The 25,331-nt window shown below is 54.3% G+C and overlaps 3 protein-coding genes and 1 non-coding gene across 8 annotated transcripts; 2 read left to right on the forward strand and 2 right to left on the reverse strand.

Moving 5' to 3' along the window:
• Positions 1-570: 570 nt before the first annotated feature.
• Rec8 (REC8 meiotic recombination protein) lies at positions 571-8,521 on the forward strand. 2 transcript variants are annotated; one of them, XM_036198809.1, is made up of 20 exons: positions 571-782; positions 988-1,096; positions 1,179-1,247; positions 1,334-1,476; positions 1,561-1,636; positions 2,077-2,197; positions 4,055-4,094; positions 4,964-5,043; positions 5,210-5,345; positions 5,428-5,500; positions 5,581-5,681; positions 6,300-6,349; positions 6,650-6,787; positions 7,088-7,151; positions 7,238-7,404; positions 7,547-7,595; positions 7,816-7,882; positions 7,987-8,106; positions 8,196-8,302; positions 8,402-8,521. In XM_036198809.1, the coding sequence occupies exons 2-20, from the start codon at positions 1,041-1,043 to the stop codon at positions 8,485-8,487; spliced, it is 1,743 nt and encodes a 580-aa protein (XP_036054702.1). In that variant the 5' UTR covers positions 571-782; positions 988-1,040; the 3' UTR covers positions 8,488-8,521. The 2 variants fall into 2 exon arrangements, with proteins under 2 accessions (XP_036054702.1, XP_036054701.1); XM_036198808.1 differs by having other exon boundaries at positions 8,196-8,521.
• Trnaa-agc lies at positions 3,569-3,645 on the forward strand. Its single transcript has one exon. It is a non-coding gene; the product is annotated as a tRNA-Ala (tRNA).
• A 275-nt stretch (positions 8,522-8,796) lies between the features above and the next one.
• Ipo4 (importin 4) lies at positions 8,797-18,830 on the reverse strand. The gene is made up of 30 exons (XM_036198810.1): positions 18,228-18,830; positions 18,051-18,137; positions 17,824-17,903; positions 17,697-17,738; positions 17,133-17,262; positions 16,861-17,040; positions 16,525-16,590; positions 16,337-16,438; positions 16,168-16,251; positions 15,796-15,960; positions 15,185-15,238; positions 14,927-15,036; positions 14,365-14,473; positions 14,059-14,188; positions 13,780-13,893; positions 13,571-13,684; positions 13,242-13,362; positions 12,974-13,085; positions 12,744-12,862; positions 12,224-12,301; positions 12,092-12,149; positions 11,898-12,003; positions 11,624-11,817; positions 11,414-11,464; positions 10,959-11,084; positions 10,639-10,847; positions 10,378-10,510; positions 10,188-10,292; positions 9,212-9,281; positions 8,797-9,123 (listed from the first exon to the last, which is right to left on the reverse strand). Exons 1-30 carry the CDS (start codon positions 18,294-18,296, stop codon positions 8,993-8,995), a joined length of 3,249 nt encoding a protein of 1,082 aa, XP_036054703.1. The 5' UTR covers positions 18,297-18,830; the 3' UTR covers positions 8,797-8,992.
• Positions 18,714-25,064, reverse strand: Tm9sf1 (transmembrane 9 superfamily member 1). 4 transcript variants are annotated; one of them, XM_036198815.1, is made up of 6 exons: positions 24,968-25,064; positions 23,953-24,314; positions 22,505-23,126; positions 22,058-22,243; positions 20,353-20,626; positions 18,714-19,295 (listed from the first exon to the last, which is right to left on the reverse strand). In XM_036198815.1, the coding sequence occupies exons 2-6, from the start codon at positions 24,295-24,297 to the stop codon at positions 18,902-18,904; spliced, it is 1,821 nt and encodes a 606-aa protein (XP_036054708.1). In that variant the 5' UTR covers positions 24,298-24,314; positions 24,968-25,064; the 3' UTR covers positions 18,714-18,901. The 4 variants fall into 4 exon arrangements, with proteins under 4 accessions (XP_036054708.1, XP_036054707.1, XP_036054706.1 ...); XM_036198814.1 differs by lacking the exon at positions 24,968-25,064 and adding an exon at positions 24,753-24,948; XM_036198813.1 differs by lacking the exon at positions 24,968-25,064 and adding an exon at positions 24,552-24,746.
• Positions 25,065-25,331: the final 267 nt, after the last annotated feature.

A 25,331-nucleotide genomic window follows, 5' to 3' on the forward strand; every position in this document is an offset into this window, starting at 1 on the left:
TGCACTTCCACTCCCGGCCTCTGTTTTTGCTTTTTGATTAGAGATAGTGTCTAAATGGCCTCCCTTCCAAGTGGCAGGTGAGATTTCGGGAGTTTGTAGTTACAGCTCTCGTGGCTGTTTTCTTGGTGACATGTGTTGATTACAAGGCCACCTCACACTTAGTTCAACACAGACCCTTCCTGCACACAAAATCAGGTTGGTAGAGGTCAGGAGTAAGAACAGGGCTCATGCACTGGCAGGGTACGGGTCCCTTGCATCTCCGTATTATAAGCAGCGCCAGCGCATTTGCCCTTGACGTGACCCCATCTCCCATTCTGGTAGCTACCCTCCTTGCAAGCTGTCTCCGGGGAGAAACTGGGTTTTCTTCCCGTTCATTGGCCCGGGGAACCCCTTGGAGAAATCCTTGTTACTACCCGAGAGAACGAGAGCCCATTGGCCAGGACACCTCACAATGCCACGGTAGCGCTCAGGATTCTCCTGATTGGCTCCCCATCAGTCTCCAAGAGCCTATGGCCTGGAACTGAGTTTTGCTGCCAGGCACCAGGAGTCAGAGCTTCGCCTGCACGGCTCCCCATTGGCTGTCCTGGCGCAAAGCCTTGGAGAGCGTGCTCCTGATCCCGCTGGAGGGAGACCGGACCTAGAGCCAGGTCCAGACTCGACGCCGCCCCCTCTGTGCTTGGGGACGAAGAAGGCCTGTTGACGAGGACTCAGTCTTCCCTGAAGACTGTCTTTCGTAGTTACCTTGGAGCTCCGCATCTCTGTCCAGGACGCCAATCCTGAAGGTAAGTTCCCTGTCCTCGAGTGATGTGCAGACCTATTCAGGAATGGCAGAATGCGGGGTGCCCGCGGCTCTGTTTGGATATCTCCGAATTCAGTTACCAGTAGCTGGCTACCTTATTAATTGGGCTTTCTGCATCCATATCCACCATGCCCCCTGTCCAAATTCCTACTGCTCTTCAATGGTGCTGGGAATCCCGCGTCCTAAAGAATTCGGATTGAGATCCAAACGGGATTGGTGCTGGGCGTGAGACCGAGAGAAGATGTTCTACTATCCCAACGTGCTTCAGCGCCACACAGGCTGCTTCTCCACTATCTGGTGAGCCAGGGCTGATGGCTGACGCCAGGAGCCACGTAGTGGGAATCTCAGTTTGACAGGCTACCCGTCCCCGCCCCTCCAGGCTGGCAGCAACCCGAGGCAGCCGGTTGGTGAAGCGGGAATACCTGAAAGTGAACGTAGTGAAGACCTGGTAAGACCCGGAAAAGAGGGAGGGGTCTCTGGTCTGGGAGCTCCTGTGAGTGCAGCCGCATTGATCAGAGCCTCTCGTTCTCCCAGTGAGGAAATCCTCAATTATGTGCTGGTTCGAGTACAACCTCCCATGCCCGGGCTGCCCCGGCCTCGCTTCTCCCTCTATCTCTCCGCCCAGCTTCAGATTGGCGTGATAAGGGTCTACTCACAGCAGTGCCAGTACCTTGTGGGTAAGGCTGAGGATGCAGGAGGTGGGCTAGAGCTGAATGAATGGCCCATGGCTAAGCTGGTTCTTTCACCCTTCCTGCCCACAGAAGACATCCAGCACATCCTGGAGCACCTGCACCGGGCCCAGCTGCGGATTCGGATTGATATGGAGGAGGCTGACCTGTGAGTCCCTGGAACTGGGGCTGTCCAGATCTGCTGGGTCTCAGCCTTTCTCTCTCTCTCTCAATACATTCGTGTGTGTGTGTGTGTGTGTGTGTGTGTGTGTGTGTGTGTGTGGTGTGTGTGTATCTGTGTGCGTATGTGTGTGTGTATGTGCGTGTGTATGTGCGTATGTGTGTGTATCTGTGTGTGTGTGTCTGTGCGTGTGTGTGTGTGTGTATGTGTGTGTGTCTGTGCATATGTGTGTGTATCTGTGTGTGTGTGTGTGTGTGTGACCATTATATGCATGTGGAGGTCAGAGGACAACTGAAAGAATGGATTCTCTTCATTATACAAGTTCACATTTAGGGATCAAATTCAAGACTCTGGGTCTGGTGGCAGCGCCTGCTGAGCCATCCCACCCACTCCCAGCCTTGTCCTTGACATCCCACATTCTCTCCCAGACCTAGCTTGCTTCTTCCCAACTGCCTGGCCATGATGGAGACACTGGAAGATGCCCCAGAACCGTTTTTTGGGACGATGTCTGTGGATCCCAGACTTCCCAGTCCATTTGACATTCCTCAGGTAGGGCTCACTTCTCTAGACCACCTCAGGAGTCACGAGATGAGAGTAAGAAGGGAGAGTCGGTGGCCTTGTGTCAACCTGACACTGAGGTTTGGGGTGGGGCCCTGCCAGAGGTTTCCTTAAGAGGCCATGGAGAAAGGGAATGGTGGGTATGTAAACATGTCAGCACGCAGGGAACAGTTTCCATGGGAGAGGCATTCTTCCCGTCTCCTGTCCCCACCCCTGAGACCCGAATCTAGACGGTGGTTTTTCTTCCCTGTCGTCTTCTCCCATCATCCCCACACTTAATCAGTACTCCAGTCCCCATTGTCTCATTCAAGCAATTGGTCCTGAATGCATAGAGTGTCAGCGTCGAGGGACCTTGGTGCCTGGGTTTAGTGGTACCCAGCCCCATTCTTTTCTCTTCTCTAGGCATCCTTAGCTACCAAACACCAGCCTGTTTCCCACAGTCCCCAAAATGCCACCTTTTTGCTTGTGAAAATCCATTTCTCAACCTACTAAGAATGGTTCTTCATTCTCTGCAAGTCAGGGCTTACTGATCCTTACAGACCTAGTCTAGTGCCACGCTTTCCATGAACTAACTCATTACCCCGCGTGAAGCCAGAAGCAAATGGTGTTTGGAATCTGAGCACCTTACTAAGCCTGCTTGGTCTTTTTCATTGACTCCACTGGCATCCCACAAAAACTTGTCCCCACTACCATCTACCCAAGAGTCTCTTCTTTTCATCTCTGTCCACAACAGCAGTTGATACATGGATGTTGCCGTACTTTTTGCACAAATTGACAAGGCTAAATTGGGGGTGAGGTTGGAAAGGGACAGGAGGGAGACTAGGTTGGTGACTTTATGGCATACTGATGTCAGATGGCACAGAGGCTTGGTTAGGGCTGGAGGTATAACCCAGTATTTGCTTAACATGCACAAAGCCTTAGATTTGATTCCCAGTTCTGAAAACTCTCCAACACACACACACACACACACACACACACACACACACACACACTGGATTTAGTGATATAAGCTAATTTAAGAACTCAAGAGTTTCCAGGAGGAGGACTGTCAAAAGTTTAAGCAGGGGTGGGATTTGGGTTGGAGCCATGGTCCAGTGGTTACCAGTGTCCTGCTCTTACAGAGGACAGGATTTCACTGCCAGCTTTCAGCCACCCCTAACTCCAGCTCCAGGGGTCCAACATCCAACTCTGTCTTCTGGCCTCCAAGGATGCATTAGTACAAACATAGATAAATAAAATCTTTTTTTTTTTTTTTTTTAATGTGGAGCTGAGATCGAACCCAGGGCCTTGTGCTTGCTAGGCAAGCGCTCTACCACTGAGCTAAATCCCCAACCCGATAAATAAAATCTTTAAAAAAATTTTTTTGGGGGGATTTAGCTCAGTGGTAAAGCGTTTGCCTAGCAAGCACAAGGCTCTGGGTTCGATCCTCAGCTCCAAAAAAAAAAAAAAAAAATTCATCAGGGCAGTGGTAGCCATGCCTTTAGCTGGGCGTTGGTGGCGCATGCCTTTAATCCCAGCACTCGGGAGGCAGAGCCAGGCGGATCTCTGTGAGTTTGAGGCCAGCCTGGTCTCCAAAGCGAGTTCCAGGAAAGGCGCAAAGCTACACAGAGAAACCCTGTCTCGAAAAACCAAAAAAAAAAAAAAATTTTTTTTAGGCCAACCTGAGTTACACAGTGAGATCTGTCTCAAAAATAAATAAATAAGAAGAAAGCAAAAAATTCTAAAATAAAAAAAAAATATAAAGAGAGACTGCCAGATTGGTGTCCAGTGTCCACTGAATGTTTTGAAAGTGAGGACCTAGAGGACTGAAACTGAGAACCTATATTTTGTTCCTAATTTCTCCCCAAGATTCGACACCTTTTAGAGGCTGTGACCCCGGAGAAAACTGGTAAGGAGACTCCTCCTGAAGTCACCGCAGAGCCAGGTCAGCTGGGAGGGCCGTTCTGATGAAAGGCCCAGGGAGCTGGATAAATAACTCTTCAAGAGGCAGACCCAGTCAGGCCCGGGACACATGTCCGTAATTCTACTTCCTGGGGAGGCTGAGGTGGGGAAACTGCAAGTTTATAAAACTTAGATATATAGTGTATATAAACTGCAAGTTTTATAACCTGCCTGGGTTATAGACTGAGTTCAAGGCCAGCCTAGACTGATTAAGGAAACCATTTCAACATTTCCTTTTTTTGGGTGTTATCCCAGCACCCAGAAAGCAGAGGCAGGAAGAGCAAGAGTTCAAAGCCAGGGGCTGGCCAACTGGCTCAGTGGGCAAGAGCACTGACTGCTCATACAGAGGACCCACGTTCTGTTCCCAGCATCCACTCAGTGCCTCACAACTACCTATAACTGCCTCCAGAGGATCTGACACACCGGCACCCATGTACCCACACATAGACATACACAGTTACATAATTAACAATTAAGAAAAGTCGAGTCCAAATGAGGTCAGAATTATCACCTCCATTTTAAGGATAAGGGAAGTAAGGCTCACAAGGGTTAAGAAATGAATTTGGAGCCGGGTGGTGGTGGTGGTGCACACCTTTAATCTCAGCGGTGGCAGAGGCAGGCAAGATCTCTTAGTTTGAGGCCAACCTGGTCTACGTAGTGAGATGTCTCAAAAACAACAAAAAAAGAAAAGCACTTAGAGTATTTGCTGGTACCTAGCCTAGCCTGGGTCTGGCTCCTGGTCTCCAAAGTCCATGCTTTTGCCCCAACAACTTAGAAAGAAGTAGTAGGGCTGCTGTGACTTTCCCACCCCTCCAGACAGGACCTTAGCCACTGTGCAGTCTCCTGAGATCATCACCCTACAGGAGGCAGAGCCCATACACATGTTGCGGATTGAGGTGAGTTTCCCCTGAAACACAGGGCTCCAGTCCAGCCCCACTGCATCCCTGTAGATCTATCTGCCTTCTGTTTCCATTTCCCCTCCCCCCACACCCTGTCCCCTTAGTACCCACTGGGCTTCCTTGGGCTCAACCTCAAAAATCCACTCATTTCCTCTCTCCTTAGGGGGAGCAGGATCTCCCAGAGGTCAGTCGAGGAGATTTGGACCTGCTGATTGCAGAGGAAGATGACGCCATATTGCTGGAGGAAAGGCAGCGGCGGCGGCGAGGCGGGCTGCAGAGGGCTTCCCCAGCACTGGATGGTCAGGTCCCCACACAGCCAGCCTGGGAGTGGACAGTGCCCTGTGCTTCGGTCTCCTAAGTGTTCTGATCCTCTCTCTGCAGAATCCAAGGAAGAACCCCGGGCCCTAGAAGGTGATGGTGTGGTCCCCTCACTCTCACCTCCAGCCCCTGCACAGTAAGGGCAGGAATCCCTGTACCAGGTAAGGAAGGGGTCATTGCTGGGAAGGGTTTCCTTATCTGCCTGTTTCCCCTCAGGGTTGAAGGGTCACGAGAAGCACTTCCAGGCCAAGACCTCCAGGTCTTCCCTCCTGAGGTACAGAAGTTGACAGGCTGGGAGCCTGGGGTCCTCCTCACAGGTGAGTGCCCATCACCTGGTGAATCTTTGGGAACCCTTGCGGAGACAAAAGTCCTTACCCCTACCTTCTGAGGAAGACACTGTCTGTAGCTGCAAGAATGAAGGGGCTAGCCGGGCGGTGGTGGCGTATGCCTGTAATCCCAGCACTCTGGAGGCAGAGGCAGGTGGATCTCTGTGAGTTCGAGGCCAGCCTGGGCTACAGAGTGAGTTCCAGGACATCCAGGGCTACATAATGAAACCCTCTCTCTGAAAACAAAGAAACAAACAAAAAGTGAAGGAACTAATGAAGTGTGGAGATTAAACATCGGTAGCCCAGTCACTCCAGAAATGGTTGGGGCAGGATTGCCAAAAGCCGTCTTGGGCTAGAGCGCCAGACCTCGCTCCCCCCCCCCCCCCCCCCCCCGTTGGTCTTTTGCCATGGGTGTGTTGTCCCCTGGAACTGGAGTTACAGACAACTGTGAGCCACCATGTGGGTGCTGGGAATTGAACCCAGGTCCTCTGGAAGAGCAGTTGGTGCTCTTAACCTCTCAGCCATCTCTCCAGCCCTGCCAGACTTTGTCTTAAAAAAACTAACAAACAAACAACAAACCAATGAGGGGGCTTATGGGTGTTGTTGCAGAGGTGACCCCCCCTCGGGAGCTGCGTCTACCTGCCCCACCTAGTCCAGAGGTGAGAAGGTTCTTCCCTGAGCTGCATCCTCTTTGCCTTCCCTTCCTAAATCTTTGTCCTGAAGCCCATGGCCGTTGCTAGTTTACAATGAGGATTTTGCTTACAGCAGTAAAAGATGTCCCTTCCATACCTCATGGTGTGGCTTCTCTTCCCAATAGGAACCTTTGAGTAAGCTAGGAGTTACAAAAGGACCTTACCCAAGCTTCCCCAGACAACTAACGGGGCAGAGCGTGGGGCCACTAGGAGTCCACTGGAAAGGGGAGATGGACAGCCTGACCCTCACCTTTCCTTCTACTCTAGAAGAGGCCCCCGTCTCCTCTAAGACGACCTGGCCGACGCCGCCGACGCCGCCAGTTACTGTTCTGGGACAAGGAGACTCAGATCTCCCGGGAGAAATTTGAGGAACAATTACAGCCGGGGGTTCACTGCTCGGAGTATGTGAGTACAACTCAAGTCCCCCCTAGGGAGCAGAGGGACGCAGGTCTGGCTGTACTTCTGGACTCCCAAGGAACTCTGGGAGTCCACCAGAAGGCCCTATTTCCTAGAAGGTGCATGTATGTGGGACTGCATATGCCCAGCTTATCCACGGACACCAGGTTACCATCTACCCTTTTAGCCACAAGGACTGTAGGCCAGGTCAGGAGCCTGCAAATAGGCATGGGCCCTGGGGACAGTGGACAGAGGGGCAGTGAGGAGTGGAGCTCTCACAAAGGGCCGCCGGCCTTTCGCCTCTTGCAGCCCGAGGTCCAGCCCCTAAGGATGACCACAAGCCCCGCGGAGCTCTTCAGAACCCCGACTGTCTGTAAGAACGGTGACGGTCGGGCAGGTGGGATCTTCAGAACCTGGAATCCTTGGTCTTGTGACTGAAACCTTTCTCTTCATCCGCAGCTGGCTGGCTGGCCCCAGAACTACTAGCTTTATGGACCCACTGCGCCCAGGTGCCCCCAAGAATGCTCAGACAAAGAGCACCACTGGAGCCTGAAGAGGCAGCTGGGGAGAGGGACGTGGCAGGCGAGGAGGAACGAAGGAAGACAGAAGGGCTGAGTGAGATTGAGGTAACGGGGCCTCCACCGCGCCTCGGAAGCCCCTCGGCTCTGGCAAGGAAACCTCGACTTCCTCCTGGTGTGCACCAGCTGGCTTACCAGACCAAGAGCCTGACTGGTGCTTGGGTCTCAGTTCTTGCTCTCTCACCCGCAGGTTCTGAGGGAGGCCCAGGAGCCCAGTGGTCCCCTCATGCTCTCTTCAGGTAAGTGCTTCACAAGGGGACCACAGAGACTTGATTCTCCAGCGCTCCCACTTTGCACAAGTCTATACTAGGCTCCAGAATGTGGGGAGGGGAGCTCTGTAGTCCCGAGGACTGAACCCAAGGCCTTGTGCATGTCAGGCAAATGCCTCACCACTGAACTACATCCCCAGCGTGGCCCCTTAGAGCCAAGCAGACTCCCCGGTGCTCTCTCCCTCGACAGAGCTCTCCCTGGAAGCAGCTGAAGAGGAAAAGTCCCGTACTAGCCTCATCCCCCCAGAAGAACGGTGGTAAGCAGCCGGGTGGCGCAAGCTCAGACCCACAGTGGCCCTGCCTGTTGTCACTGTCCCAACTACCCACCCCCTTCCCTGAGCTGCCCCCCTTGGCCTCGTAGGGCCTGGATGGAGGAGGGGCAGCCAGAGCCCCCTGCACTGCCCATACTGCCTGAACTTCCTGAAGTACCCGTGGAGATGCCTCCCGAGCCTGAGCTGCTCTCTTCCGAGGCTGTATTCAGGTACTAGAGAGGGGTCCCTGGGGGGGGGGGGGGGGGGGGGGGCGGCGGCTACTCTGGTAACCCCAGCTGACAGTCCTCAACCCCTGCAGGGCAGTAGCCCTGGAGCTGCAGGCCCACAGGGTGCCTGACTTCAGCAGCCTGGTGCCCCGTCTCAGCTCCCGGAAGTTGGCTTCTCGGGTCTTCTACCTGCTCCTGGGTGAGTGTGGGCCAAGACAGGGGCAGACAGGTCAGACACTGCTACAGCACACTCATCACCATAGTGACCGTGTGGTCTGCCTTCTCCTTCCCCAACTAGTGCTGTCCGCACAGAAGATCCTTCGAGTGGAGCAAGAGAAGCCATATGGGCGCCTCCTCATTCATCTGGGACCCAGAGTCCACTGAGCAAGTTCATTAAACCATATCCTATCTCACTGGACTTGGCCTGACATTTTCTTTTTTTAGAGATTTATTTTTAAATTATGTGTGTATGTTGAGGCGTGCAAATGAGTGCAGTTGTCTGGGAAGGCCACAAGAGGGCAGTGAACCCCTGGAGCTGGAATTAAAGACAGTTTGGCGCCATCTAGTGTGGGTTCTAGGAACTCAAGTTCCGTCTTCTGCAGGAACAGTGTGCCTTCTTCAGTGCCGAGACACTCCAGCCCCATGCCTGTCTCATTTCTGAACACACACCTCTAGCCTTCCTGCTCTCAGAGCTAGTGTCCAAGCAGGAAACAAGCTGCCTTTATTACAGTATGATGTCACAGCTCTGCTTGTAATAGATCCAGCCCCAGAGACACCCGGTAAGACAGCAAGCAGGATTGACTTCCGATGATACAGTCTTTGGTGAGATGAGCTGGGCCTGGGCTGACTGGTAGTCTTCGGGCCCGAGGGCCCAGCAGGAGCCCGTAGTCTAAGTGAGGCCCAGCACGGCCTGGAGTTCCTCAGCTTTATTAGCAGGCAGTGAGCCCAGGGCTGCGTGGAAGCTCTCGGCATGCTGTTTGGCCAGGAAGGTCAGGAGCAGCAGCAGTGCCGCCTTGGTGTCTGGCAGAGACGGGGCTGATGAGGGACTGGGTCCCGCCGCCCTCCATCCCCATGTCCCCTTGCCCTTAGCTACGACCAAGTCACTCACCTGGCGGGATCCTGCTGTCTGCCAGAATCAGGCTGCAGATGCGCAAGAGCTCGGGAGCCACGTCTAGAACCTGTGGAAAGGGCTGGTCAACTCTGGCTTAGAGCAGGTGGGTGGAACCAAGGCGAGAAGAAGCCTGTGAAACCGTCTGTGCTGCCACCCAGCCCGACGGTGAACTCAAGAAGGGATAAGGAAGCATGGCTAACGACCAAAGATTAAAGTTATAGCCTCCAGACACTCACCCCACACACAAAAAGGTTTAAGACAAGAAGTGACAAGAATCCTGGAGCATATGTCCAAACGCAGGTAGTGGATACATGCAGAATCGTTTCGGAAGCAGATTCCAGTGTAGGGCAGGGTGGTAACTGTTTTCCTAGCCCTGACCTAGGAAATCAGCCTAGGGAGGTTAGAGCTGGCTTAGCCCAAGAGAAGTGGGAAATGCTACCAGAGAAGCCCGCCCCTACTCTCACGCTGTCAGACTGCCTGCCAACTGTGGACAAATCGGAAAAAAGAAGCTGGGATGTACGTAGCTCAGTTGGTAGAAGTGTTTACCTAGTATGCATGAGGCCCTGGATCTGACCCCTAGAACTGCTCAAATTAAGTATAGTAGTGCAGCCTGGGATCCCTGCACTTGGGAGTTGGGGAACGGACGGGGAAGACTGAGGGCCTGAGCCATCATTAACTGTAACAAGCTGGGGCCAGTCGAGGTTACAGGAAAGGAAAAGGTGGCGCACTCCTTTAATCCCAGCACTTGGGAGGCAGAGGCAGGCGGATCTCTGTGAGTTCGAGGCCAGCCTGGTTTCCAAAGCGAGTTCCAGGAAAGGTGCAAAGCTACACAGAGAAACCCTGTCTCGAAAAATCAGAAAAAAAAAAAAAAAAAAGGCACTGAAATCCGCCAGCATCAGTTCCAGCTGACAGCCCCTCTGCCCACCCTTAGACTGAGCCTAACAGTCCTTGTTAAGCACCAGCAGTGGGGTACCTGGTCAGGGTTGTTCTGGTGCAGGAAGTTGAAGAGGTGGCCTATGGTGACCCACTCCTCCATGTCTTCCTTCAATGGCAGAGCATGTAGCAGGGGAGCCAGCACCTGAACACACACATGTCTCAGGCCCACATGTCCTGTTCCCTCCACCACCCTTGGCCTCCACCCCGCCTCACGAGCCTTCCTTCACCTGGGGTTCTGCTTTCCTTGCTGGACTGGCCATCAGCAGACGGGCAAGAGCCCCACAGATGTTATCTCGGACTCGATCATGTCGTTCCCTTGCCAGGAGGGGCAAAAGGAGGCCCAGGACCTTAGGGAAGTGGCTGGCCCACAGTTAAGGAACACACACACTGGCAGACTTTCCCCTGCAGGAGCACCTTCACCAACACCCCCCCCCCCCTCACCCGGGCTCACTTCCAACCCCATTTCCCCTCCTGCAAGCACAGGATACTCTTGAGCAGGGCAGCCCCCATGCTCGGCAAGTACACCCAGCCCGAAGATGGCGTTGCTCCGCACCTCAGGGTCTGCTTCCCGGGCAGCGTTTAACAGCACAGGGAACAGCCGAGACACAAACTGGGCTGAGGCAGCGCCCAGACCCTGGATAGACTCTGCCAGTGTCCCCACCGCAAAGGACTTCTCTGCCACCGTACAGCTCTGTTTCTATAGGGGGGTTGAAAGAGCACAGATCGGCATGGAGGCGAGGGTGGGAAGGGCGCAGGCACTGGGTTCGTGGGTGGACTAGGTCGAGAGGCTGGAGGACAGGGCACTCACCGTCTTAGACAGCAACAATGGCAAGAAGCTGGCAAAGAAAGGCGCGAAGGACTGTCCTCCCGCTGCGGTTGCCAGGGCAGGGATGACCTCTCCAGCATGCTCCAGTAACATGGCATCATACTCCGCCTGTGGAGCCAGGGGAGGGAGGGGCTGGAGCACCAGGGTCCAGCTCTAGGCTCGTGCATCTCCCAACCCCGCTCTGCCACTGGCTGTTGGTGGTTCGGCCTCACCAGTGTGCAGGCTGGCTGTTTAGAGCCCAGGCCCTCCCAGTGATGCCCCAGAGCGCATCACTCTCCTTGGAATACCTCACCACCTTACAGGGCTGAGGGTGGCACTGTTTTGGCAGTCACCAACTTTTCTTAGCAGCCCTGGCTGCTCCGGGGTAGGCTGGGCGCACTGTCTACCGCTGGCCCTGGGGAACTTGATGGTCTAGACTGCTTTCAGCTGCAGCTCACCTGGTCACCTTCTTCCTCCTCCTCCTCCTCCTCAGTGTCCTGACAGGCTGTCTGTGGAAGACATAATTCAGCTGTCAGGGGGCCTCTCCCTGCCTTCTCCTTTCCACGGTGGAGGTGAGGCGGGCAGAGCTGGACCTGAAGCCTCTGAAGAAAATCCACTCTTGTGGGGCCTGGTACCTCGTGTGCCCTCAGCCTCTCTTCCCTGCTCACCTTCTTCTGCAGCACGGTCTTAAGCATCGTGCAGAGCTCACTGAGGCGTCCAGGAGGCTGCAGGGTGAGGTTTCCACAGGTACGCAGCACCACTGTCAGGGCCTCCAGCACGGCCATCACCACTGGGCGCTCCCGCTCCCCTTTAACTGCCTGCATGTAGGATGGTATCACTCGGGCCAAGGCGGACTGCAGAGCTGGAGACACAATCGGCCAGAGCCGTGGTCAGGCCCTGCCAGCGGTGCCCCAGGCTCCCGGCCTGCTGACACCTCCTCACCGGCGCTGTTGGGCTCTGAAGGGCTTCTCTGACAGGCCTTCTGGAGGGCGCAGCAGAACTGTCCCAGAGCTTCGTGAGCTGCTTTCCGCACGTTCAGATGGGGACACTGGAACGAAAAGGGCCGGTGTGCGGCTGGCACGTGCAAGGCCAAGACGACCCTCGCTGGAGCTTAAGGAGTCCACCCACTGACTCACCTCCAACAGTTTGAACACCTCATCAAACATGTTATCCATGTACGGGAGGAAGGCCACACTGTGGAAAGACACACAGAGTGGGGAAAGGGGCCTGCGGACGGTCCCCAGCACCACGGCAGGGCTGGTGCTCACCTGGTGTTCACAGAGATCTCCCCCAGGGCTGTGCAGGTATCCTCCTTCTCGTCGAAGAAGGCGTTCTCCACGCTGTACCTAGGGGAAGGTAGGGGGCAGTGCCGTGAGCACAGGAGCAGATCCCGCTCTGGGGCCACGTCCAGAAGCCAAGTCGACATGCTTTTCATTTTGTACTTTTGGGTTTTTCAAGACAGGGTTTCTCCGTGTATCTCTGGCTCTTCTCAACCAGGCTGGCCTCGAACTCACAGAGCTCCACCTGCCTCTGCCTCCCAAGTGCTGGGATTAAAGGTGTGTGACCACCATCGCCCAGCTCAACGTCTATATACTCTTTTTTGTTTTTCCAGACAGAGTCTCCCTGTGTAGTTTTGGAGCCTGTCCTGGAACTCACTCTGTAGACCAGGCTGGCCTCGAACTCAGAGATCCACCTGCCTCTGCCTCCCGAGTGCTGGAATTACAGGCATGCGCCGCTGCCCCTGCCCTGCTTCCAAGTCTATACTCTGAAGTAGAAGAGCACACCTACCCTGAGATCTCAGAGTCATCCTCCACCTCCTCCTCCTCCATATCCTCATCCATGAGGTCTTCCTCCTCTTCGCTCTCATCATCAAACAGAAGGAAGGAGCTGATTCCATCATACTGAGGCTAGATGAAGAAAGCAGAGCAGGGACTTTGGCTCAGGTGGGGCCGGGAGACAAATCCCACCACAGGGCTAGCCTGGTCTAACAGGCCCAGCAACACCCAGCCTCTGCTCACCACAATGCCCTCGGTGGAGCGCAGTGACAGCAGCATGAGAGTGGTAATTTGCGGCAGGTAGGGTCCCAGGCCCTCTCCCATTAGCCCCGATAAGGCCGCAAACAGGCTGTACCTGATGACGGGAGAGAGCGTCTGTTACAGACAGACGACATGGGAGAGCCCAGGAAATCTGGCTGTGGTCCAAAATCAAAGGGTCGGTATCTGGGACGAGGACTGTCAACCCGGTGGGTGGGCAGCAGGGACAGGGGCACCATGAAGGGTCACTCACGTGCAACGCCGCAAGTCGGGATCATCGATGTGGCTGCATAACCCCAGCCCCAACTGACAGCATTCTTCAGCTAGGGGCCTCATGGACTCTCCCAGCGCTCGAGCCAGTACTCCGAGGGTCTCTGGGGGGGCAAGAGCTCAGTCAGCACTGAGATGTGGAGACCCACCAGAGAGCCAAGAGCGGTAAGTGGAGGCACTCGAAACTACAACGCAAAGACAGCTCTTTGTCAAAGGGAGACACCCATCGGCCCTGGGAGAGGTCCCTGGAAACAACAGGTGAACGCTGGCCTTTCCTGGGTGCAGACAGCCCTGCCTGAAACCTCTCCTTACCCAGGCTCTGGATCTGCACAAGCTGCTGGTCCTCGTGGCCTGTCAACAGGAATCCCCGGAGAAGCTCCATGATAGTGGGGAAGTAGGGCAGCAGGGAGTCTTGGGCCGCTGTGGCTACAGGACAGAACAGAACGGGAAGCAGGGAGTGGGGACACAGGCTTCTTGGGTGAACCCACACCACACTTTCACCTCCGTGGCCCTTTGCTCACCAATGGCCCCTATGGCGCTCACAGCTAGCTCCTTGGTCCGGGCTTTGCTGGGGGTCCTCAGAGGCTGCAGCATACACTCCATAAGCTCCGGAAGGTAGGGCTGCACTTTGGGCCCTGTGGGAAATTTCTTCTTTACCAACCAACCCAGGCCTCTGACATTTGCAAAACCCAGTTCCTTCAGCCTGTCCCTGCCACCCTCCCACACCCTCTCCCCACCCGGCAGCCCTCTTCAGCCAATGCGTTGCTTTCTTCCCCTGTACTCTCCATTCCCATCACTACCCAGGTTTTCCACGAAGTTCTCCAGGGCGTAGCAGGCCTTGGCCAGGTGCTGTGTGTTCCCTGTAGGCACCGATTTCAGGTAGGCAAGGAGTAGGGGCATCACCTCCTCTGAATAGCTGCTGATGTGGGGCTGGGGAAGAAACAAGCAGGACCCGGTCAGGCTCCCCTGCGGAGCACACACCTCTGAGAGCCAAAAGGGGCAAGAACATTTCAAGAGATGGAAAGTTTAAGGGACGAGGGTCCCCAGCCTTGGGGTGGGGCGTTCCCTCCTGCGGTGGTTAGCCATCTGCATTTAGCTTTGCTGACCTGTAAGTTCTCTGAAAACTGGCCCAGGGCAAACAAAGCGGCATTTCGGACCACCTGGGAGGGATCGCCCAGGCCCTTGCACACAATCTGCAGCAGTGGGCACAGCAGTCTGAAGGGGACAGAACAGAAGAGCCAAGTCTGAGGGGCAGGACACAGGAACCCTGGTCTCTGCTGTCCTCCCCATTCCTCCTGAGAAGGATCAGGACTCTCCAGAGCCAGATGGTAAAAACCATCCTTTATCTCTGTAACGGGAAAGCCACTTATTTCTCTTCCAAACCAGAACACTCTTGAAAGGCAGCAAATATCACGACTAGCTAATAGTATTAACAATTAAGCTGGGTGTGGTGGCACATGCCTTTAATCCCAGCACGTGGGAGGCAGAGGCAGGGAGATCTCGGAGTTCCAGCCAAGGCTATATAGTGAGACCCTGTCTCAAACAAACAAACAAAAAAATAAATAAAACCAACTAAGCTGAAACAGGGGCACTAGGGCTGCTACAGGATGTACAGCCATCCTCTGCATGTGACCCACCTCATCCGGGGACAGGAACTGAATGTAATACCTTTGCCTGATGTGGTCACCAGCACCATCAGACAGGACAGCCAATACCAGGAACCCTGCTTTCCGCTGGTATGGGAACTCACTCCGTAATGCTTCTTCCAACATGGGCATCTAGGGAGTCCACGGCATGTTTTTGAAAGCCTAGCAAGGGCCTGCTTCTACTTCCACAACAGGGCCATCACACCTGTGTACCCAGCTACCCCGGCTTTAGGGGACTATGCCTACCCAGGGATAGTAACAACAGAAGAGTCTCACTTACCACAAGGGGACAGAGCTTCTCAGGGGGAAGGTGTAGTGCCAGCATGTCCACAACCTGCAGAAGTTCAGGGAGATTGTAACTCCATCTCTAACCTGCTATAGTTACTTAACCCCTGTCCTATAAACTGCCTGTGATGACTGGTTCTATGCTGGAGACAGGACGGCTCGGACTGGCCTGAAGCTCACGATCCTGCTTCAGCCTCCCAAGTGCTGGGAGCCAAGGTCATAGGTACACCCACACCTCACCTGGCTGAGATGGTTGACTCTCGGAGAAATGCTTAGGAGATTGTGATGGTGTTTTCAGGGCCAATTAGATCAGGAAGGCCTTGACCTAATGATCAGTTAATCACTTGACGGGTAAATAATCTAATGCCATCACCAGGAGGAGCAAAAGGTAGGAGGTAGGGCTTAGTTGGGGTCATGTCTTTACAGGATCTTTCGAGCCCTGGCTCCTTTTTGTATTTCCCTTCTCTGCTTCCCGTCAATAATGTAAACTGTTCTGCTTTGCTTCCTGGTGGCCATTCCTTTCCCACCTCAGTAAATGGAAATCCTTCCTCCCCTTGAGTTGTTTCTCTGAGGTATGGTCACAGTGGCTAAGAGACTAATGTATACCTGTACAGCAAAGTGCTTGGGGGTCTCCCCCATCAGCCCGATCTCCAACTCATCATCATCAGAATCTTGGTCTTCAGGATCCAACTGGCCCACGGGCGGCTCAGCGGCCATAATTGGGAAAAGGGCTTGCAGCAAGGAAGGCAGGAGGCGGTTCTTCAGTAAGGCCTAAGAGGGGAGGAGACTGTCCCTGAGCATCTCCTCAGAATGGGCTCAGGAGAAAAAAATCCCATCCTGCCAACCACAAGGAGTCCAGCAGGACAGTCCCAATCTCCTGGAATAGGGGAAGGCTGGACCGGGCTAGAACAGGATCCCAAGAATACAATTAAGAGTGGGGATGCTGGGATGGGGTAACATACCCCAGAGGGTACTTACCTTACTTTTGACTTTGACCAAAAAAGTGAGGCAGCAGAGGATGCGTACACGAATTGCATCGCCAAGGGCCACGTTTTTAGCCACCTAGACAGACACTAACAAAAATCAGGAACGAGCAAGAAGACTCCAGCCAAGCCAGGACCAGGGGCAGCACCCACGGCAGGCTCACCTCCAGGCAGAAGGTGAGGACCTCAGAGAGGTGGGGAGTGATGATGGGCAACTCTAACTCCAGCAGCTCATCCAGGGCCTCGAGGGCCTCACAGGCCTTTACCTGATAGATAGGTAAGCCATAGGGTACCAGGCTGGATGGGCCTCCATTTTCCTCCCCAAAAGGAGATCCCTCCCATCTGTCCTCACCTCATCTATGGGGATCAGAGTCCTCACTGCCATAACGAGTTTGGGCACCAACATCCGTGCGAGAGGCTGGAGGACACAGGATGGGCTTAGTCACAGACAGCGCATGCCACCGAATCCCAGACCCCAGACACTAGCAGCTTCCTCATGGCATGCAATCTAAGAAGATGACCCCAGGCACACCAGCTGGGCCTGGCACCCCCACGGTATCCCCTCAACTGTTAGGAAGAATGGAAGGCAGAGTGAGGAGTCTAAAGCATCTTGGGCCGGAACTTCGAAATGTAAGGATCCAAAGACCTGGCGGTGATGGAGGTTAAGGTGTGATAGCCAGGGTCTTACCACATCATCGGTCCTGAGGTAGGGGGCCAAGGCGGTCAGAGTGCGCAGGGAATAGAAGAGTACTCTAGGGGCGCCTGTTTCACCCAGAGTGTCAGCCAGAAGCTGCAGAAGCCCTCGTTGGTGGGGGTAGAATGCCTCAGGTTGGGAGGACACCACCACACTCAGCAGCAGAAGCCCCACCTGTCCGGGAGTAGGGGGTGAGAGGAGAAAGCTTCCGCCTCTGGGTCCCCCCCCCCCCCCCCCCCCCGCTGCTGCCCACAGGGCACCAGTACCTCTTTCTCGGGGCTGTTGGTACTGTGAGTACTTTGCTGAAGAAGGTGCATGAACTGAGGCCAGGCTTCCAGGCCTTCCTTTCGAAAAATGGTGGCTGAGAGCTGAGCCAAGCTGACGCTCACATAATGCCTGCAAAGTGGAGATGGAGCCATAATCGCCCTTCACTACCCTCCCTCCTGACCCTCCCCTGCAGACAAGGAATGCCCAGAAGAGAAGCATCCTCCTTCCAAGCACAGAGTCTTTCCTAAGACAGACCCCATAAGCCAACAGCTTGGGGTGAAGAAGTGGGGGGGGGGGGGCACTGTGATCTGTGCAGCCCCTCTGGACAGGCTGAATTTCAGTCTCATTTTCCGGTTTGAGGTTTGACAGATCATTTTCACCCATTCTCAAAAACTTTGGTTTTCACAGGCTCCACCTTCTAGGACTGAATGAAATCTCTGCTCTCTAAGTCCCAGCCTGGGGTTAAAAAAGAAGGCCTTGAGAGGACCTCAGCCCCAAATCAGTTAGGACCCCCACCCCCCCCACACACACACCGCAAGAGGGGGAGGGCGCTAAGCACTTACTCCGTCTCTTTCTGCAGGGCTGTCAGGACCAGGGTCTTGATGCTGGAAGACAGGCGGCAAACGCTTGGTACCCGGCCCGCCCAAGAATCGACTCGGCCTGGCCCCTCCCATCCCAGACCTAGCCCACCTCTCCCGTTGCTCGGGTGCCAAGCGGCGCCAGCGGGTGTTCAGCCTTCGGCGGGTCAGGACGGCTGCAAACTGGCGGATCTGGGGCGAGGAGAGGTAAGCCAAGTCAGAATGGCAGACAGCAGGAAGATGAACAGACCGCAGGGGGCGGAGGCTGGGGCGGAACCCGAGAGGAGAGCACATTGAGGGCTTTCAGAATTTCGGGCGAGGAGGAGCAGGGGGACTCGCCTGAGGGTCGGTCGCAGAAGCCAACAGGTCGCAGAGAGCAGGCAAGGCAGCAGGGTCCCGCAGGGCGGTCTGGAGCTGCTCCGTGGCCTGGTGGGAGGCTGGCGGTCAGGAGCGGGCTGTCCCCACGGCCTCCCCCTCCCCCGGGGCCCGGCCCGGCCCGGCCCGGCCCGCCCGTACCCGGCGGATGCGCTCGGTGTCCGGCAGCAGCAGCTCCTTCAGGATCTGCTCCAGACCCGCAGGCTCCATGGCAGCAGCTGAGCCGCCGCTACGGGGCCGGGTGGGGAGGGAGGGAGGGGGAGGGACGGCACGTGGAGACTCGGACACCGACTTCCGGCGGAAAGGGCGTTATCCTGCGTCTCTCCTGTCGCCTGGGTCATTCGGCTTGCTGCCCTTAAAAAACTGCTGCTGGAGGCTGGCGTCAGTCTGGGCTTCCATCGGGCCGAGCCCCGGCTACAGCCCGGAAACAGAGCCCCGGTGACGCGGGTTCCCCGCGCCGACAGTTCCCAAGCGTCCGGAGTTTTCAAAGGAACTGGGCATTGACGACAGGCCTCGGGGATTCTGTAACTAGACCAAAACCTCCAACTACAGGATCCGTTTTCTTAATAAATTTTATTTTCATTTGTAAAAAGAAGAAGAAAAAAAATCAAAACGTAAGGCAACTTAAAAAGTTCAAATATATATTCCTTATATCAGAGATTTTTAATTTCCAGGTCCTCTCTAAAGAAGGGAGGTCCAAGGGAGCAAAGGGGATGGGAAGACGACAATGCCATCACACAATTCGGTCAGAAGCTATCAAGTGGAATCAATGGGGCATGATGAGAGCAGAGAGCGGCAGTTCTGTCCCTCAGAACTCAGTCCATCTTGAGGTTAACATAGATATAACGGATGAACTTTAAGGAAGAAAAAAAGGAGATGGTGCCCAGCATGAGGAAGAAGACGTAACCAGTCAGTAAAGAGTAGCCAAAGAACTCGACTGTCTGTACTGCCCCTGACATGTTGGAGCGCCGCGCGTAGTAGAAGACGGAGTAGAGGAAGATGAAGAGGCCGGTGGAGCCCACGCTCAGCACCGACCGCCACCACCAGCGGTAGTCTTCCCCCGACAGCTGGAAGTAGGTGAGTGCGATGGAGATGCAAGCCCCCACGCTCAGCAGGATGGCGAAGACGAAGAAGAGGATGCCGTACAGAGTGTACTGCTCTCGGCCCCAGACTGTGGCGAAGATGTAGTACAGCTCCACAGAGATGGCACTGTGGACGGAAGAGAGAAAGCAAGCTCTAAAGCGCTGTGCCGAACTCACCCCCACTCCCGTGCAGCCACCGGAGGAAATCGAGGCTGCCTGGGGATTCTTTTGCCTGATTGGTTGCTCTTCTTTCATGACGGTCTTCCCTGACAGGCATATGACTACACTACTACTATTCGGGAGGCTGAGGCAGGAGGATTGCTAAGCTCAAAGCCAGTCTGGGCTACAGAGCAAGTTCAAGGCCAGCCTGGAAAACTGTCTCAAAATGAAAGGTAACAAAAAGGGCTGGAGAGATGCCTCAGTGGTTAAGAGCACTGGCTGCTCTTCCAAAGGACCAGGGTTCAATTCCCAGCACCCACAGGGCAGCTCACAACTGTCTGTAACTCCAGTTCCAGGGGATCTGACATCCTCATACAGACATATATGCAGGCAAACCCTAATGTACGTTAAATAAATAAATAAATCTTAAAAAAAAATAAATCTTTAAAAAAAAAAGTGGGGGAGGGATGCTGGGATATCACTTAGTGGTAGAGTGCTTGCCAAATAATGCATGAGGCCCCAAGAGAAACAAAAGCAGACCTGTACTCTTTTTTTCTCTGCTGTATTGTTTAAAATGCACACAGCAAGCTGACCGAGTAAACAAACAGGCCGTAAGCTCTGTACCGTAAGCTCTGTAAACACTGAAGAGAAACCAGGTCCTACAGGCACTGATGCAGGGCTTAAAGCCATTTTATTCCTGTTTGCTGAGTAGGAGAGCTTCCCGAGAGAGACCCTCATATCTGCACAGCAACCGGAGACTAAAGGAGTGAGCTCTCTGAACTGCGGACTGTTACTGGGTTGTGGTTTTGAGGAAGTGACGGAAGGGAAAGCTGAATCAAAAACCCACAATGGTGTGGTAACACACATCTATAATCCAAGCACCCAGGGCAGGAGAACTGTACGTTTTTAAACTAACTTCATAAGACTGTCTCAAAAAAACAAACCAAATAAAAACCCTCTCGTGTCCAAAACCAAACCAAACTAAAACCCCCAGGAGTGACGGCCACACTATGACGTGAGGATACCTGAAAGGCAAGAAGCCACCCACAGTCATGTGGATGACAGTAGACTTGTACCAGGGTTGGGGTGGGATCTCCCGCGCGATATTCTTGGTGCGACAAGGTGCGTCAAAGGGACTAGCGTTGTTCTTCCCGAAGATGCCTCCAATGACAGTGAGAGGAAAGCCTACCAGCAGCCAGACCGTCAGAAGCAGCAGGATGGTGGTGGCTGGTAGAGCCTGTGTCGAGCCGTTGGCCCAGTGCACTGAGTTCACCACACTCCACGTCAGGAAGAAAGGCACTGCAGGGGGGAGGGTCAGCAGTAGGAGCAACATCCCTGACACCCCACTCTGACTGGACCTGAAGGGAAAGGGATGAAGTCGCCTGCCACTTACAGGGCCCGACTGTGCTCCTAGATGTCCAGAGCTGACTGAAGCCACCTGGACCCTTGGATAGATTATTCTTCTCTGGACTTCTTCCCCACACCCAATGCCATCAAGAATCAAGACAGAATGTAGACTGCTACTGTCACTGAGAAGGCAATCGGAGCAGGGCAGTGGTGGCGCACGCCTTTAATCCCAGCACTCTAAAGGCAGAGGTCAGCCTGGTCTACAGAGTGAGTTCCGGGACAGTCAGGGTCATTACACTGAGAAACCCCATCTCAATGGGGAGTGGAGGGGGGCGGGGGGAGGCAATCTGGTTTGAAGGCTAGAATGAATCTACCTCCAAAATAAAGAGTATACAAAAATAAATTCAAGGATGCTTGTTAAGGGGGTTGAGGAAATGGTTCAATCATGCTTTCCCCAAAGGCATGAGGACCCAAGTTGGATCCCCAGCGTCCACATTTAAAACAAACAACAAAAACAAGTCAAATGTGGCTAGAGCTCATGATCCCAGTAAAGGAAGGCAAATCAGGAGGATCCCTAGGACTCCATGGCTTTCCACTCCAGCTAATTCAGTGAGCTCCAACTTCAGTGACAGACCCTGGCTCAAAAGACAAGGTGAGCTCCTGAGGAAGATACCTGACATTGACCGCTGCCTTCCCCATGCTCACAGTTCACAGCACCCACACAAGTGTGCACATACCACATTATTTAAGCACAGTGTCTGCAGAACTGATGGCTCAGTTGAAGTACTTTGCATGAAGGCCTAGGTTCAATCCCCAGGTCCCACATGAAAAAAGCTAGGCATAGTGGTCATGCTGTTTTTGTTTTGTTTTGTGTTGTTGTTGTTTTAGATAGAGTCTATTCAGCCCTGACTGTCCTGGAACTCACACTGTAAACCAGGCTGGCCTTGAACTGACAGAGACCCACCTGCCTCTGCCTCCTGAGTGCTGGGATTAAAAACATGTGCCACCACCACCTGGCAAGAAAGAGATTATTTTTGATGGATTTTTCTTATGAAAATACCTGCCCAGTGCAGGGGCTGGAGAGAAGGCTTGGTGGTTAATAGCACTTGCTGTTCTGACTTGGGTTCGGTTCCCAGTACCCACATGGTAGCTCACAACCATCTGCAACTCCAGTTCCAGGGGATCAGACACCTTCTTATGGCCTCCATGGACACTGTATGCATGTGTTGCACATGCACACATGCAGGCACAACATACACATAAACATCAATATTTTAAGAAATCCTCCCTCTATTTCCTGTACTGTGACTCTACCCCAGGACCCATGATGTACTCTTAGTCCCTAAATCTAGGCAGACCCACCACAAAAGGGGACGTCCTCACCAGAGAAGAGACTGGTGGTGAGGATGATGTTCCACACCCAACGCTCGCCTCCGATCTGCCGGTAGAAGTGGCTGGACACATAGCCAGAGATGCAGCAGGTCAGAGCATACAACAAGATGGCTGCCGAGTTAATGGCTCCATGGCGGTGTACATTGAACATGCCCAGCAGTGCCATGACAATAATGCCTACAGGGTAGTAGTGGAAAACTTGTTAGGTCTCATCTACACCTCTTCTCAACGTCAGAGAAATCAACCCCCTTAACCCTGATCAAGGGCCTCACGCGATAACATTTCCCCGGTTCTACTGGGGTCAGGAAAACCCACACACAACCTCGCTAGAGCTACCGAGTCCTTACGTCTTCTCCTCTCACCTTGAATAGAAGAGATCCACTGAACCTTTACAATAACCTATCTACTGCCCTTTGAGAGCAATTCATATCACCTCACCAGTGCCAAGGGCCAGGAACTGGGCGCCCACACCAAGCACAGCACAGAGTAGACCGCGGTATGGAGGGAAGCGGAAGACATCTGTATGGATAATTTTCCAGCCATTATCACCCTGGTCAAAGTCATCACTAGAGCCTCCAGAGCTGGTCTCTTCATCTAGGTTGTAGCGAGCCAGGTCATTTCGAAGCACACGCATGAGAATAACAGCTACAAAACCCACCAGTAAAAACACAAGCACCATGGAGTTGATGATGGACAACCAGTGGATTTCCAGGGTTCGAGGAAAGAAGCCACCGTCATCACCACGGCGCCTGTCACTCCGACGCTCCACTGAAGTCTCAGACCAGCGCACACTGTAAGTGTGAGTAAGGCCTAGGGATTCATCAGCTCGTAACCCATCCAAGCTGTGGGGCTTGACATCCCGAACTGAAACATTGGCAAATATAATCCGATCTCCATGGAATTCTAGGTGGAAGTCCAAATGGGTCCAGAGGCCTATCTTGTGGCTATGTGGCAGGAAGCCACTCTCTTCCATGTAGCCCACAAAACCACGGATTGGCAAGTCATCTACCACAAATTCAAAGTAATACAATTCTTCAATAGCCTGGCGCAGCTGCTCCACCTACAGAGAATAAGCCAGGGGTCAGTACACAAAGGGGTCAGAGTTAACTCGGTGTTTCTCAAACTTGGCAGTACTCGTGTAGTAGGGAGATGCTGATCTGTGCACTGCAGAATTCAGCATCCTTGATCTCTACTCACTACACACCAACAGTACTGCCGAATCGTCTCCAAAGCTATCACATAGAACATCCTTGTTATCCCAACACTTATAAGGTTCATCTTGGGTTTGAGGCCAGCCTGGGCTACATAGTGAGATCTCATCTCAACAAACAAAACCAAGACAAAAGAACAAAAGCCCCAAATCAAACAAACAAAATGTCTCTGTGCACTGCCAAAGTTCCTAAGGGAACAAAACTGACTCCCATTGACTGATTCTGGTATACTGGTCCCCAAAAAGAGCAAGTATGACTTTGATGGGATAAAGTCTCAGGAAAATAAGTGTAAAGAAAGACTGGAATTGATTAAGAAGTGCCAGGACTTGCAAAAGAAAAAAAAAAGTTAACGGAAAGTTAGAAAGTAATGGAGCTGAGAAAGAGCCAAAGGTACGTATGAAAGGAGACAGAATTACACAGGAGTCTTAAGTAGGACCTGTGTTACTGACAGCCAAGTTTGGAGTGAGGAGCCCTGGGCTCTAACATCACTTCTGCAGCTCAGTATCCATGTAATCTTGAAAAGTCCGTTCTGAACATCTAAGCAAGTACACTGGGTTGTGGTTAGAGTCCAAACAGGCAGTTTCCATAAAGGTACCATAAATGCAAGGCACTGCTAGTCTCTGGCAAGGAGGGGGTGGGGTGGCGCCTAAGTGATAACTAATGGGGAGAGCTGACCTGTGCAGAACTGAGCTGCATGTGACACAGAATTCTCTTCTCCGCATTCTCCCGAAAGCGGATCTCGTACAAAGATTCGGCCATTCGGTCCCCATCCAGGACTTCACCCAAACTAAGACTTTTGTGACGGATCTTCTCAGGGCAGCAGACTGGAAGCTGGTAGTAGTGGTAAGTTTCCTGGGGGTTGTGGTAGGGTCCCACTTTGTTGACATACAGAATGACAGGGTCGCCGGGCTTGTAGTGTGTCACACCTTCCACCCCTGGCCCATGGCCTGTGCCCAGCAACAGTATCAGGACTGGCAAACACTGGCAGCTCCAACTTCGAGGGTGCCCTAGGACTGTCATCTTTAAGGCAGCAGGACCTGTTGGGGGCAATCCCGTGGTTACAGACACGAGGTATCAAGGCGTGACGCCCCGGGTCTGGTCGCTCAGGCGCCCATTGGCTCCACCTCCTCCCACTGGCCCTCCCGATCGCCCACACCACAAGCCCTCTGTCCCAAAGACGGGGCTCGGCACGCGCGCTCGGTAGTCCTCCCAACCTGGGGTTCACGCCTCTCGCAGGCCTCCCCCACCCGGGGACCTCGGCTGCGCGAGCCAACCCGTTTCTATGGCAACGCCCGGCGGGCTCGCTGCTCCCGCAGAGGCACCGGCCGCAGCTTCGGGACCCTCACTGCAAGGGACCGGCTGGCCAAAGGGGCGCCGGCGGCCCCGCAGGCCCCCGTAGCTGCCCTTGGGCTTCTGCCGGGCTTCCCAGAGAGCCGCGCCGGAGCAGCAGGCTCGGCGAGGACCTGCCGGCGGACCTCCTCGGGGTTGTCCGCCTCTGCGCCTGATCGCCGCGGCTGCCGCCACGCCGCGGGCGTCCGCGCTCGGCTCGCTCAGAGGCTCGGCAAACAGCTCCGGCTCGCCAGCCGTCGGGCCCCGCCGGCGACTCCGCCGAGCTCTGTCCCCGAGCCCGCGGGCGATGCAAGTGTTCTTCCCGGCGAGCTGCACCGCCGCCCGGACACGTCAGTCTTACCACTTCCGCCTTCGCCGGCAGGGACCTCAGCTCCCGGGAAGGCTCGTCTCCGGAGAGCTCAGTGATGCTCGTGCGCCGGCTTGCGCGGCCCGGGCTGCCCGGAAAGAGACGGCCCGGGGGTGGGAGCGCGGGCGGCCGAAGGCGGGACCGGTCCCCGGCTGCTGAGGCTGGCCCTGATGCCGAGAGCTGCCCCTACCTGGGCGGGGCGAGGGTTTATGCCGTGTTCCCGTGCCAGGGCCCTGTGGCCTCCAGCACCTGCTAAAGGTGTCCTTCCCAGGCTTTCGGACATCACAGGCCCGGTCACTGCCAGCGTCAGCGGGAGCGGGGTGAGGGGCACCTGCAGTTTGTCGTTTCACCCCGAGTA

The sequence above is a fragment of the Onychomys torridus genome, chromosome 9 (assembly GCF_903995425.1).
Source record: "Onychomys torridus chromosome 9, mOncTor1.1, whole genome shotgun sequence".
Classification (NCBI taxonomy): domain Eukaryota; kingdom Metazoa; phylum Chordata; class Mammalia; order Rodentia; family Cricetidae; genus Onychomys; species Onychomys torridus.

Coding starts and splice junctions, on each gene's coding strand:
- Rec8 (XM_036198808.1), top strand. CDS start 1,041: ATGTTCTACTATCCCAACGTGCTTCAGCGCCACACAGGCTGCTTCTCC. Junction 1,248..1,333: donor GTGAACGTAGTGAAGACCTG/GTAAGACCCGGA, acceptor TCGTTCTCCCAG/TGAGGAAATCCTCAATTATG. Junction 5,682..6,299: donor GCCTGGGGTCCTCCTCACAG/GTGAGTGCCCAT, acceptor GTGTTGTTGCAG/AGGTGACCCCCCCTCGGGAG.
- Ipo4 (XM_036198810.1), bottom strand. CDS start 18,296: ATGGAGCCTGCGGGTCTGGAGCAGATCCTGAAGGAGCTGCTGCTGCCG. Junction 13,086..13,241: donor CCCGACTTGCGGCGTTGCAC/GTGAGTGACCCT, acceptor TCCCGTCATCAG/GTACAGCCTGTTTGCGGCCT. Junction 10,848..10,958: donor CATTGTTGCTGTCTAAGACG/GTGAGTGCCCTG, acceptor ACCCCCCTATAG/AAACAGAGCTGTACGGTGGC.
- Tm9sf1 (XM_036198815.1), bottom strand. CDS start 24,297: ATGACAGTCCTAGGGCACCCTCGAAGTTGGAGCTGCCAGTGTTTGCCA. Junction 23,127..23,952: donor TGCAGCTCAGTTCTGCACAG/GTCAGCTCTCCC, acceptor TATTCTCTGTAG/GTGGAGCAGCTGCGCCAGGC. Junction 22,244..22,504: donor GTTCCTGGCCCTTGGCACTG/GTGAGGTGATAT, acceptor ACTACCCTGTAG/GCATTATTGTCATGGCACTG.